Here is a 14,600-nt window from a genome sequence, read left to right as displayed (position 1 = left end):
GTTGCTGCTTTCCCCAGCAAGAACCAGTGTGTGAGGGGCCAGGTGAAGGACACACAGTGTGATAGATACATAAATACAGATATACTGAAATAGGGCAGTTAGAGACAAAACATTTGAAATATAATGTACAGTATCATGCAGTGCTGCCCTCCATCAGAATATAGAACCTAAAACTGTGTGATCTTGGAGACACCTAGTGGCCAATATAGGAACAGCAGATGAAGGCTTTATTGCCCGATAATGGCGCACAGGGGGAACAAATTAATATAAGTAATAGCATTAAAAGGGAGTATGAAACACTAGGAATATGGGCATTTCTAGCTGGGCACATGGAAGGGCTCCAGACGATTTTTATGAGACGATGATCTTTATATTGTGATCTACAATAAATTAGTTTGTACCTTACTAACCCATAAAAACTCGTACATTTTAAGTGTCCCAACACCTGACATGCACACACTTGTATCAGGTTACTAGTCCCTCAAGTGATCAAAAAAGTAAAGGGATGAAAACCATGATTCCCACATTTTGAAAATACAATCAGCAATGGCAGTTGTTATATTGCATTCCTGGCAAATTCATTTTAAACTATTGTTCAGTACTTATATTATTGTGCATGCATCTAAGCATTGTTATTAGTTTGTTCAGCTGTCCTAAATTCACAGCCAGGCCACTGAGCACAGGTGAAAAGGGCTTTCTGCAATAAATATATGGATATCAATTATATAGTCCTCTTGGTAGACAGAAAAGCATCAGCTGCAATTTACATGTTATAAAGTTTAATCACTTCTGTCAGAGAGGGTTGATTAAAATATATTATACTGGTCATACTATTGGCAATGCCACTGTCTTGTTTTTGATTGGTAACCATGTTATTGAATGCAGCTTTTGAAAAAACAATGTTTTAAACGATATTTTTTTTTATCAGTTACCTCTATCTTTCCTTACAGGAAAGGAGTAGAAAAAAGCCATTCTGAACAAATCAAAGACAAAGAAAAGCAAAGTTTTTTCCGTGTTATAAAAAAGAAAAAGAAGAAATCCCAACCTGTAAGTTTTTCTAATTACAATATTTTTTATGTTTGAATTTTGACATTCTGATTATTATCCTTTGTGCAGATGGATGAAGAACGTTTTATATGTTTTTATATTTCTAGAAAGGGGGTAAAAAAGCAAATATGTATATAATACATCCTATTGGTTCCTCCTGCAAATGCAAATAAACATTATGTAGTAGGTTTGCCATTTACAGACATTTTGTAGCTTGAACCAATATTTCCAACCAACAATTTGCTACAAATTAGGATCCTTCAGAAAGGCAGATCTCTTGCCCAGAAGTGGTGGAGGATTTGCCTTTCCGGATTGCATTCTGTCGGAGCCTGTCACAGCTTTCCCTCCTGCCTCAACTGGTGTTTATATATAGAGATGTAATACTGAGTCCTTTAATTATTTACAACTTCTGATTTACTAATCTTCTGCCTAATTGTTGCAAGTAATGTTCAGATTAATTACATTGCTTACATAAGTCTTTGTGTTCCGGCCAGTCACAGTGACATCAGATGTCATGGGCTCATATTCAATTACCAGATTGTGTGTTGGACAGCTCCACAGAATGCTATTGTGCTCAATGCTCAAATCATCTTCCAAAAATAGCTTCCTTTAGTGTGTATAGTCACAGGCAAATTATTCTACATATCAGTCAAATACATATTCTGATCCATTTGTTTCTCAAGTGTGTTGTTAACATAGATACACAGTTACAATATAATTCTAAAAACCTACATATCTACAGGACATGTCGGTTTGTTAGCTAAAACAGAACAGCTTTAGGAACTGGAATTGATGGTGGTATTTAAAGTAGCACTTTTATTATGCAGGGGGGTACTAAGATTGCTCTGTATTTAGTAAACAGACTCAGGCCCTGCACGCTGATGTTAGTTCAATGAACCTGGTATTAGAATATATTTGGATAATTCTCTTTACCTGGGTTCATAGAGTATTTGACCCTGTATTGACTTTAAATATAGAGACATATTTTGTTTGGGGTAATTTTTGTTATGTATAATTTTATTATAATAGATATTGTTGTAACCATCGTAAGTTTATGTGAGTATGTGCAACACTGTCAAAGTGATTAAAACTGTACCTACAAGGTTTATATATGACTCGAGAGAGTGTTGCCCAAATTATTCCAATAAAACAATTACTCTGCTCAGATTCCCTACAGTGGCTGGATTTGTTTACAATGGGATTTGGAGCAGGTATAAACTGGACACCTGGAGCAGTGATAGAGTTGGGAAAGTCTTTGCTCTACATATAGTTTGTGTTTCACACATTTGCATAGGTTTTCTCCCACAGCCTAAAAACATAATGGTAGGTTAATAGCCTTCTGCCTAAATTAGCTATATTGTTAATTGGGAAGAAAGGGAGGAAGGAATGAAATGCCCCACGAAACCACTGATATCTTTACTTCCATTCTGTTTGTGTGGTACTGAACTCAATTATCTTACTGCTTAAATATTTACTGCTATGGGATATGTTTTTACTTTATATTGTGAAGCAATGCAGTAGAGGTCATCATCTCCTAATTATTTCAAATGCATTATCTATGCCATTAGTTTATTTGTATCTTATATTGCAGACAGAATCCACAGAGTCTGAGAAACCGAGCATCAAGAAAAGCCTCTTCCCACTTTTTAGTTCAAAGAACAATTTAAAGCGTAGTTCTTCTTTGAAAAAGCTGCCTGTAGTCAATCTGCCAATGGTATTTTTTCTTTAAATAAGCTGGCGATAAAACATTAATACCTCTCCCATCACATGAAACAGCATGGATATGGGCTGTCAAGAGACCTTCGTTCCTTTCCTAGTAACCCATTCTTGCCACTATTTCACAGAACCTTTCCAATACCAGATGGTGCTGTAACCACTAATGAATAAAAAGCTCCTATCTTTGCTATCTCTTTTTTGCTTAGCTGTATTTGGCAGCCCAATATTGCATCACTGCCACCAAACACAAAGAAAAAATGTTGCATCCTTACATTCACACATTTACGATATATACATGCTGCAAAACAAAATGTTTATTGATTTTATAATTCTGTTTTGGCTATCTAAGTAAACTGTGTGAGGAGTTATGTAGATATAAAGAGTGGTGTAACCCATGGAACATAAAGTATTCTTCTTTTATCAATGTACAGCAGTCACAGCAATTGCTGGGTCATAAGCCCTGATAGCTGCTTTTGCTTCTTGCTGTTCTAATTTTCCAACAATTACTGTAATCACAAGTGATATGGGTATATTATTTTATAAGTGCCAAACACTGTTACCCTAAATATGTCCTTTGAACATAGGCTGTTACATTAGATTTTTGTCGGTGGAGAGGATCTTTCACCCTTGTTCACAAGTCAGATTCTTGTTCAATACTAGCCCTGAAGCGAAAATTTAATGAGAATCATCTGACGTGTGTACGTAGCTCTCTTAGAGTCTGTTTATAAAAGTTTTTGTTTTTTAGCTTGTGTCATCAAACCTTGGCTAATACCAAAATGGGTTTGCAGGCATAAATTTGCTTTTACTAAAGCTGTCATAAAAAACAATGTTTACTGATTACCCCTTGGCATGTGGTAAAGTATATCGAGTCTTTTTACAGGCTTTACTTTTGGAGTTCTATTCTGGCATCCCTAGGTATTCCATATACATGCCGATTAGTAAATACTACACCTTGTTATCTAATAGGGCAGCAGATATTAAGTCATGTGTAGGTAGAAGGTCCTGTATGAAATCATTAATAATGTCACACTGAAAGCATGCAGGCTGTTGCTGTTTATAAACCAAATTTTTCTGCTCCATATTTGTGGTAAATATTCATCAGGAATGACACTTTAGCTATAAAACAGCTGTAACAGGAAAATTGCAAATTAGGAAGAATTAATCTTTACTGTCACTGAGAACTGAAAAAAAACACCTAAGAAAAACTGTCAGCATTTTAAATATTGCAGGCAACTTGATAAACTATCCTGAAAAGCAAAAGTTTTTGCTAAGAGATTGGAATGTCAGTTTGAAAAGTTGTTTTATTATTTTTTTTTTTTTTAAAGAGACAATTTCAAGGGAGCCTAACCAAGCAGTTAATAAACTGTCAGCCCTTGATTTTGGTATTTTTTTGAGCTGTAGTGATAGGTTGGATCTAGATAAATTACTTTTTTAAAGTTTCACTATGGCCTTTGTTATTAATATCTGCATCTGTACTTTTTTTAGTTTTCTGTTAGTCTAACATCAAAGTCTCATAAATACCCCGTAATGAGGTGGCATTGATGCTGCACGACTTCTAATGACATTTCATGACATTGCGACTATCATGTCGGTTGTGCCTGCCTCCACTACAGAGATCAAATATTGTTGCAGAGGATGTGGCTATTAGCATTGTCTATCCCGATTAACAGTCATGTAGCTTATCACTCAGCACCTGGCCACACCTAGTCCCAGAGGTTGGACTAAGTCGTCCCCCTTCAAGTCCAAGTTGAGTCCCAAGTCATTGACACCGAGTCCCAAGTCAAGTCTCAAGTCACCAAGAATTCTTCCAAGTCGAGTCACTTCATTTATCCTCATTTGTCCCCATATCGAAATAGAGCTCTGATCCTGTTCTTGAGCAGAGTATCGCATTCTAAGTCCACGGCTTTCTCCTCTGACAGCTGAAGGGGGGCAGGGAGGAAGGCAGTGAAGCTTTTGTAACACAACTTTCCTCCCCACCTCTTCAGCTGTCAGAGAAGAAAGCCATGGAGTTAGAGTGCAAGAAAGGTGGGAAGAAATGCAGCGAAGCGTCTGTAAAACCGCCTTCCTTGCATTCTAAGTTTCCTAAAATCAGCTTTCTCCTGACAGCTGATCTAAAAGGGATGGGGAGAAGGCAGTGAAGCTTCTCTTAAACATCCTTCCTCCCTGCACCCTTCAGCTGTTTGAGGAGAAAACTTAGAATGCAAGGAAGGCGGGGAAGAAGGCGGTGTTATATAGATTCACTGCCTTCCTCCCCACCTTTCTTGCATTCTAAATTTTCACTTCTGACAGCTGAAGGGGGGGGGTTCTGTGTAACAGAAGCCTCACTGCCTTCCTCCCCATCCCCTTCAGCTGTCAGCAGAAAAAGCAAGTTGTGAGTCGAGTTGCAAGTCGTTCATTAGGCGACTTAGGTCGGCCTCGAGTCTAAGGCGCGGGACTCGAGTTCCAAACTCTGCCTAGTCCTGCCCACTGCCATCTGAATTGGCACCACTGTCCCTGTTACTGAAACCCACTGTGAGCTGCAGCTCATGAAAGACAAAAATGAAGACAAAAAAAAAGCTTTATGTTCTATTTATGAAGTTCATGCATCACATAAAACCAGATTTGGTCCCTGTTGAGCCCGCCATACAGGACCCTCTAGAAATATTTGTTTGTTATAACTGCAATAAAATTAAATCCAATTGGTTTCCAAGGGCTACTGCACTTAAAACCTACTAAACTTTGCTCCTCCATATTAAAAAGAACCTGCCACTTGGTTAGAATGATGTGACAAAACAATGCTTCATACTCATATGACTCCACGCTTACTGAAGAATATACACATTTGACACATTTTGGAGTGTTGGATGCCTGCATCCCCTGCTGTGTTTTTTGGGTCTGCTGACCCCCACATCACTTCTGTGTTCTGTAGAAAGGAAGGGCTGGAAGAAAGAACTAAAGTACACACGGGGGACCAGTCATCCAACACATTCTGAAATGTGTCCAAGCTGTCGCTCTGCAAGATGGTGAAGACCAGTAGGGCAGCTAATAAGCATTAAGCCGTTTCTTTTGTATTTTATGCCCTTTTTTGTTACATTTTTTTAACCAAGAAAAAGGATCATTTTGAATAATTAGGGTGATTGTTTTCTATTATACTATTTAATTTTGTATTCCAGCATGTGTAGTTGTTTTACATTTCATTAAAAATGAAATGCATGCTTATGAACTTTTATTTAAAATATATGTACAGTAAATATCTAAATAATTACATCAATTAATTTTAAGTAATCATCTCCATATGTTGCTAGTGTAAAGTGACAAACACAATATGGGCATGACTATAAGCTATTTATATAAAAATATCACCTCTTTATATAACAATGTGCAACTAGAGTTTTGAACAGATTTTTTGCCATGGCTTAACTGTAGGCATATTTTTCTGCAGTTGCTTAAGGTATATATTCTACTGGTCACATATAAAATATAATAAATATATAAAATATAAAAAACCAGTGTTGAGATAAGGGATTGAAACAGATCACTTTGTTTACAGATTTAACTGGCACTGTCCTAGCTGCAGGGTTGTGGCCAGGATTTTGACATTCAGATAGTGACATATTCTTAAAAAGTAGCATGCTCATTTTAAAACAAGCCCCTTCTCGACCCCTGTAGCTGCCTGCTCTGTGAGTACAATAGAAAATATCTTCAGATTCATATTAGCAGCTCAGTTAACTTTGTCCCAACAGTAAGTGGGCAGCTTTACAGCCTTCTAATCTCTAATGTAAGTCCATGCCTCTCATATCTCTTTTACTTTAGCTGTAGCAGACATTTTATATTTTATAGAGTTTTTCCTGGAAATGTTAAATTGTAATTATCTTTCAAGCACCTTAATTTACCATTTTTACAGTTGCAGTTTTTAGCAAGGGAACCAAGTGTCAGTGTCTTCTTAGGGACTTTAGTGCCTCTGTTGTAAGATTTGAGGATTATTTGCTCCACGGTGCCTGCAGATACAGAAGTCATGATAAAACAATAAAAGTTTTGAAATATCCATAGACTGGCAAGTTCTTTTTAAACTATTAAACTTGCTAGAAAGATTGGCCTGTAATTCTTGGTTGTATTTCACATTTGCCTACATTAGACATTCATATTCAGTGACACCCCATGCACTTCCAAACCAAATGCCTTTTTTTTATTTATTTTAATCATTCTATGGCTTATTATTCCCACAAAAGATATTTTTTTCTATCTTATTACTTTCTTTTCTGCTCGGAACTAACAGCATGTTAATGGGAAGTGGAAAATTCTGCATGGCAACACATTGTTTTTTTTTCTGAAAAAGGGAACCTGTTGGTAAAATCTGCTTGGAAAGATGGAACAGATCTTGTGACTTTATAGACTAAATTATTTTTGGCATTCATCTCTTTTTTGCAGCAGTGTCATTTGTTGGCTTCTTGAAAATATACACATAATAATTTAAAATAATACATTGGACTCAGTGAAATACATCCCTAGGATGCATTAAAAGATAGAACAGTTAAAATTACTGTGTGTGTCTTCTTTTGGAAATCCTCCCTTAATTCCTGATATTGTGGCAGGTGGATTTGTACACAGAGTAATCGAAAAACTTCTTAGCAGGGGCATAGACGGCTGTAACCTGACAGAAGTTAAATCCTTGCCTGCTCTGTTTGAAGTTAAAACAAAATATTATTAGCACCTGGGGTTTACTTTAAAGATGGCCAGTTTCATCATTGTCAAGGTTCTAATTTATTTTCGCAATTTCTTTGTGGCTGGGACAAATTTCTTCTTTCCGTAGAACAAACAACAAATTAAATTGTGTAGCTTACTAGAAATTCAGATAATTAGGAAATATATCTAAAATAGGAAGCTAGTCTTTTTCTTAGCACTGCATAAAAAGTGATATTTGCTTTGCAATATTAAAGCTTAACTCTAAGGAAAAAGAAAAATTCCTTGCATTGGGGCTTCCTGTAGTGCAGCATTGTTTTTGCATTGGATATCATTAAAACGCACTTTTACTCCAATGTGTCATTTTCTTGCAGTTCAGCTATAAATAATGATTTAAAATGGAAAAAGTATACACACCACAGGGGAAAAGCTGCCCTGGCAGTGGGGCACCCTGCATTGCAAAGATCAGTGATCATTTATGCCAAGGGTACTATTTGAAAGTACTTTTGACTATGTTAGTTTTTCATAATGACATATCACTAAAAATCACTGACCAAAGACTTTATTCTATTTATAGTCATCTATATGGCATTGTAACAAGACATAACAGAAACCAGTTATATTATATCAAATTCCAAGAACACAGATGTACTATATAGCAGTGTACAAATCCTTTGATATATTGGGCAATATTAGATTCCTTTTTCAAGTACTTTTCATGTATTTTTACTTGGTGATCCTCCTAGAAACACATTCCCTGTACTTGGCCGACAACAGGTTTAAAAGTATGTTAAAACTACAGAATAGTTTCCATTTGCCCCTTTTTTACAGTGTTTTCCAGTCCACAGACAAAGCTGGAAACAATGCCAAATGAAAAAAATGACATGATAAAGGTTCTTTGTTGTAGTTTACATATTCTTTAAATTATTATGAAAATAAATATAAAATAAAACCTAGTAGTGGTTATTATTGAGTTTTATTTGCTGGAAACTAAACATAGATCATTGAAAATGAATGAATCCGTCCATGACTTCTTCATACATTTACAGTAGGAAGGTTTACAAATGACACTGCTGCTGCTATTCTAGTATCTAGTACCATCATAATGGATGCATTATTATTTGCTTTATTGTTGTGTTAGATGCCTAATACAGAAGGTCAGGAACATCTGACCATACAGAAAGGTGTCCTTTCCTCCAGTCACAAAAGCAGCCGGCACAAGGAATGGCGTCCTGACAAGATGGCAGAAATTCACTCACATGTAAGTGTTTGGTTTTTATTTAAAGATCCATCATAACATTTGTTGACAAATTATTCTTAGCAGAAAAAGATCTGACCTCCTATTTAAAGATAAATTCAAGTACCATGATTGTCTAGATATTAATTTCCTATCATTTCTTAAACAGCAGATCATTAAGTAAGGTCAGTATATTAGCAGCACTGCACATCCAATGACAGCAAGCAAGCTGATAAGAGGAGAAAGTAGAATGTCGAAATGTTTGCTCCTAGACCTTATAACTTCTATCAGCAGGGTGAGTGAGGTGTGTCCAGGACCAAGCTCTTTATCAGTTCAGAGGTAGTCAAGGACCCAATTATACTGTCTTGGCAGAAGTGTTTTAATTACATGACTCACTGCACAAAGAATTTGGCAAAATCACCATAAAACTTACAGTTTACTTATACTTACTTTTACTTATATTTACTTATGCCCCCAAACTAGGAACTGCAAGCCAAATCTTTTATGCTCATTCTACTCTCTCCTCTTATCAGTATGCTTGCTGTCATCAGATGTCCTAACTGGTAATTTTAAGAACACAGCTATGAAATTTTGTTTTTCAAAATTGTAAGATTCAGGACAAAACTAAACCTTAGGGCTTTTGTCCACACCTTATATTTATGTACATGTAGTCCTGAAGGGTAATTTAAAACTTCCTCGGACAATATTGGGTACTATCTGCCATGTTATTCTATGCTTAGATGCCTTTAACCTCTTCTTAACAAATCTGTTGCTTTGCAGAGTCAACCTCTGAAGTCACTATGGAAACTCTTACATCCATCATCATCATCAAATCATTCGGTTCCCCAAAATCCACATTTCCAACCCTTACCAAACCAACCACCCAAAACCCCCAACTTCTCAGAGGCCAGAATACATCCAATGGCTCAGCCTTCCAGCTCTGCCCATCGACAGGAGGTGCAGTCAAAGAGCCGCCAAGGCCTGCAGCTTCCTGGACAACCGGAACCACACTGGCATGTTTCTCCAGTAAACAGAGGGACAAGTGAAGGAGCTCCTTTTCCTGATCAGCTGGCTTCAAAACCTGGGCAAAATGGGCTGCCTTTTAACAGGACAAAAAGAACCCGATTGCCAAATTTAAATGACCTTAAAGAGACTGCTCTTTAGTTGAATTCTTTGCGAAACAGTCATTGTATACATGAGAATGAGTACTGGGTGAATGAAAATTGTGATGAAAGAGAGTTAAAAGGATATTTAAGCATACCTCCCAGCATTTTAAATTAAAAAGAAAAAAAAATCTGTGCAGCAAAATCTTTGCAATGTGGTTTATCTGATATGAACATTAAAAGAGGATCTCACTCCCTTTTTACAAACTCATATACTTTTTATGGCAGGACAGGCCAAGCTAGAATCTGCAGTGGAGTGATCTTTAAAGGCTTGTCCCAGGGAGCTAATAGGATTTACTTGGCAAAATGCGTTCCGTTCCTGGAATACCAGTTTTAGGAGGGCTGAGCCTCTATGTTTTAATCCTGATCCACCCTACTCAAATCTGATATTTGACCCATTTTCCCAAGTCTCTTTATTTTAGTGGTTGAAATATCATGATGCCCCCTGCAAAAATATTGGCACGTGGGAGGTATGTATAAGGAAGTAGTTATAGTTATACTGACATGTGCAATACGCTTGTGTGAGGTTACACTGTGCCGCAAATCCACCCACAAATATTTTTGTTGATTGTCTGAATTTCTGCTGCCAGTTTCCTTGTGACATTAGAATGTGCAATAAGTTAAGCAGATAATGTCAGTGTATCTGAGGAATTTTCCGAATTCTAACTCCAAACCATTTTTCCTTGTTTGCCACCCATCCATTTATATTACAGAAACGCGTAGCCTTATTTAGAAAATACAATGCTATTTTAGGCTTAAATGCTAAAAAAAAGTAAGTTTATTGAGAAAAAGGCATTTTTAAGTAAATAACACTTCCATATTTGATATTTTTTGTAAAATTTATTTAGGATTAATTCTTATCATAGTCATATCATTGTTACAACGTCAAGTTATTTTGAGCTGTTTAAAACATTGTGAAGCCGTACTAGAGCGGAAGTAGTTTATACAAAAACTTACAGTAAAACATTTATATATTGCATTAAAGTATTATATATATAAAAAAATCTATAATTATATATATATATTATCTGCACACTCAGACATTTGTGTGTGTAGTTTGTTTATATGTTAAATTAACTTTCATTTTTATATCTATGAGCATATATATATATAAGAAGGTATTGTTATGATGACAACTCTGCCATATTTTTATACATTTGTGCAGTATTAATGTACGTCTAATAAAAGGGAGTAAGACTATGGATGTCAGTGTGTCTGCAGCAGCATGGATCTTGTGTAACTACAAGAGAAGATTTGATTGTTCTATTTCAACAAACCTGGGAAAATGAAATATAACTGCTTCTGCTTTATGTGGCTGCTGGGACAGTGCTCAGAGCTGCTGAAAAGTAAAATGATGACCTTGCTATTCAATATGCTTTTTTTCCCAGCTAGAAAAGGCAGCGATTAGTGGACATAACTCAACTGATAATCATTCTTCCACTCATACAGTAGGACATAGACCAAAGATTATTAATTACATTCTCATTACTTAAGTTGCATTTCCAGGAAAATTATATTTTGTGTATTGTAAAAAAAAATACATGCATAATAATATGGAACAGTAAAAAAGAAATCTAGATATTTGATTTCCCATTCCAGTATATTTTGTAAATGCTTTGCTTCTGCCTCTGATTAGGTATCTATATATCTATCTATATATCTATCTATCTATCTATCTTTGACTATCAGTCTATTTTAGTTCCTTTTTGTTTTGTTTGTTTTTTTGAAAACCAATAACCCAACAGTAACAGTCATCCATACAATAAATACAACAGATTTTTTAAAACTCTTACCAAACCATTACCAAACTAGTACCCAAACCATTTCACAAAAAATAAGAATGAAGGAAATTAACACAGCTTTAAATAATGTAATGATTCTAATAAACCTCAGGTAGATTCAAAAGCATTGCTCCACCCCACAGGGGTCGAGTTAATCTATAGCAGCATTTTACAACTGTTTAAACATGGGGAACCCTTAAAATATTTTCAGATTTTAGGGAACCCCGCTATATATTCTATTTCCACAGCTCGCAGTACATGTGAGAAATGCCTTTTACATTACTGGGAAGAATGTCCCCCTACAGATAGCCAAAAACATCAATGGGGTCAATGGTGACTGACCTGAGAGGTCCAAATTGCTGATGGCATAAGAAACCCTTAAAAACCTCTGGAAGAACCCTGGTTAAGAAGCACTGGTCGATGGGATCCCAACATCTGTTCATAAAATATTCCAATACCTGCCATCTTTCTATTCCATTCACACCCACCTACCTCCTTTTTTGTCTTTCTACCCATCAATCATCCAGTAGCTGCCCATTCATTATTCTTTCTATCTGGTCTTTCTAGTTATCATTCTAATCAGAATGCAGATAAAAAGCATTTACAGGGCTAACTATCTTTACAATAATGTTCTCAATATGAATAGGGGAATTATTTTTCTATATTGGTCAGGGGTTCAATCTTTTAGAGATGTAGAATATATAGATTTAGGTTGAAAGAATAAACAGGAGTTTTTTAAAAAAATCTTCTGTCTATATACATGTTAAAATGCTCTATAGAATGTAACACTGTATATCTGAAGCCAGAAGCATTGCTACTGTTGGTATATATATTGTATTCATGATGTGTTTAATAGACTGGTAAGGTTGAAAAGAGTTGTTACTGTTCAGAACCATGTTTACTGTATTCTGTGTTTTCTAAAGGGCTCATACACACTACCTGTGGAAAATGTGGTTGTTTCTGCTGGTTTATTGCAGCTAACTTTTTTTTGGATTAGGATGAAGTGGCAAGAAATTAGAATCAGTCCTAATTTATGCAGTCTGTTTACCCTGGTAGGGAGAAATGCTTTTTCTAATTGCCCTGACCACCATTGTCCATAGGAATAAAAGTGAGGGTAAATAAAAAAAGTTGCCACATAAACAGGAATTTAGGAAAAATATTTGGTAGGAATACTGGTGCCAGTGATAACGTCTCTGAAATTGAAAAGATATCCTCTCACTTGTGGGCCTGATTTATTAACTCTCTCCTAGGCTGGAGAGGATAAACTTTCAACAGTGAAGCTGGGTAATCCAGCAAACCTGGAAGGGATCTGGTCCATGTTTGAAAACATTTGCTATCAAATAGCAAATGACTTTAAGGAAATTCATTTGCTGGATCGCCTAACGTCACTGATAAAAGTGTATCCTCTCCAGCCTTGGAGAGCTTTAATAAATCAGAGCCTTCCTGTTACATCTACAGAACTGGAGGTGAAATTAAATATTCCTAATGAGACACTGAGGGTACAGAAATGGCTAACAATGTTGTAACTGTTTTTATACTTTATCCAAATGTAAAAAAAAAAGTTTAGGCTTTAGATATACTTACGTTTACTTGCAGAAATTACCTTCATTACCTCACCACAGACATTGTCTATGGGCCTTGGTCTGGATTTTCAGGTAAAATGTAAGTCCCCTATCTTTTTACACGTAACCTTTCTGTGCTGTAACACTTGAGGCATCTTCTCACCTACAGTTCTCAGGTCTACCGGTACTGGAAGCAGCAGATACAATGTTTTCTGTAGCACCACCTATTGGTATGCTGGTATATCATCACAACTCTAAAGCACTGGATCTGAATGGTCATCTGACCGTCCAATGAATACTGTTTGTAATTCCATAAGGATCTTCAATGGTTCACTAGGTGGTTGTGGGATGTAGAGATGTCTCCATGTTACTGCACAAGTCTCAAGCAGGTAATCAATTTCTGTTTAAACTGAAAAACCTATTGAAACAATCCACAAAGAATTAAAAAGCAGAGCAGATGTGTGTCCGCTAATGTTTTAAAGGTTTTAAAATACATTTTGCAGTGGCCTTGAAGAGAAATCCATGATGGAAATACTAGCCAATGTATAACCTGATAGAGAAACTGATTGTTTATGCCTAGCCACAGCTTCAATTTTACTATCAAAAATAAAATCTAAAAGTATATTTTTATATATATATATTTAAGACCTTCCTTCATGGAATATGGATGAATTTTTACTTACATTTTTAATGTAAAAGAGTGAATATATGCAATGCAAAAGTCTAATGTAGACGGTGAATATTCTGCTCTGCTAAACCTGTCTTAATGTATTTTTTTCTTTTGGCGGTAAGATAATTGGAGAGATTATTTAAAGGAACCTACCTGTATCTATAATGAGATGTGAATGTCTGTATAAATCTTCTGAGATGCTATAAGGACTATAAAGACAATCACACAACTCAAACCTTGGATAGAATGAAATTTGTTCAAAAACACTGTCCAATAAATTGTTTGTTTTGAAAAGCAATCTCTTTACTGAAACAGATTTTTTAAAATCACTGGAAGTATTGTGGCAATGGTTATGAGTGTTGTCTTTGATTGATTTGTTAGTGGTGATAATTGAAATAAAGTAACCTGTTTCATTTTTTAGATCAGCATTCGTGAGAAAATTTTGGTGGTCTGCAGCTCTGGCTTGGTGTGCCCCCTAGCGTCAAGAGCCGCGGACCGCGTCTCAATACGCATTGTAGACTCATGGAGGTGGGCAGGTTGTGTCTGTGGGTTGGTCTGTGGCTCAGACCTGCAGTGGGAGGGTAGGCAGGTTCTGGCAACATGATGTCAGTCTGGGGGAAGTTTCTTCCCCTTTTGGTGACACACAGCTCGCCTTGCATGCGCAGTTCGGAGTCCGTGCATTTAGTGGTCCGTAGGTCCAAAATGGTTGGCGACCACTCTTTTGGATAATAAAAGGATAAGGAGGCCTTTACAATAGTCTGTCAA

At 36.3% G+C, this 14,600-nt stretch overlaps 1 protein-coding gene across 5 annotated transcripts in view; it reads left to right on the top strand.

Moving 5' to 3' along the window:
• Positions 1-14,133, top strand: part of CDKL5 (cyclin dependent kinase like 5) — a 184,860-nt gene extending 170,727 nt beyond the window's left edge. For 3 of the 5 annotated variants that reach the window (XM_072427962.1, XM_072427955.1, XM_072427946.1), the window contains 4 exons: positions 951-1,047; positions 2,639-2,761; positions 8,564-8,683; positions 9,440-14,133. In XM_072427962.1, the coding sequence (XP_072284063.1) occupies positions 951-1,047; positions 2,639-2,761; positions 8,564-8,683; positions 9,440-9,823 (724 nt within the window). In that variant the 3' untranslated portion in view covers positions 9,824-14,133. The remainder of the gene's footprint in view (positions 1-950; positions 1,048-2,638; positions 2,762-8,563; positions 8,684-9,439) is intronic. The other 2 variants (XM_072427979.1, XM_072427970.1) reach the window with 1 other exon arrangement.
• The last annotated feature ends 467 nt before the right edge of the window (positions 14,134-14,600 follow it).

The sequence above is a fragment of the Pyxicephalus adspersus genome, chromosome 1, assembly GCF_032062135.1.
Source record: "Pyxicephalus adspersus chromosome 1, UCB_Pads_2.0, whole genome shotgun sequence".
Classification (NCBI taxonomy): domain Eukaryota; kingdom Metazoa; phylum Chordata; class Amphibia; order Anura; family Pyxicephalidae; genus Pyxicephalus; species Pyxicephalus adspersus.
Note: the sequence above shows the minus strand (reverse complement) of the source record. Positions and strands in the feature narration are given on the sequence as shown.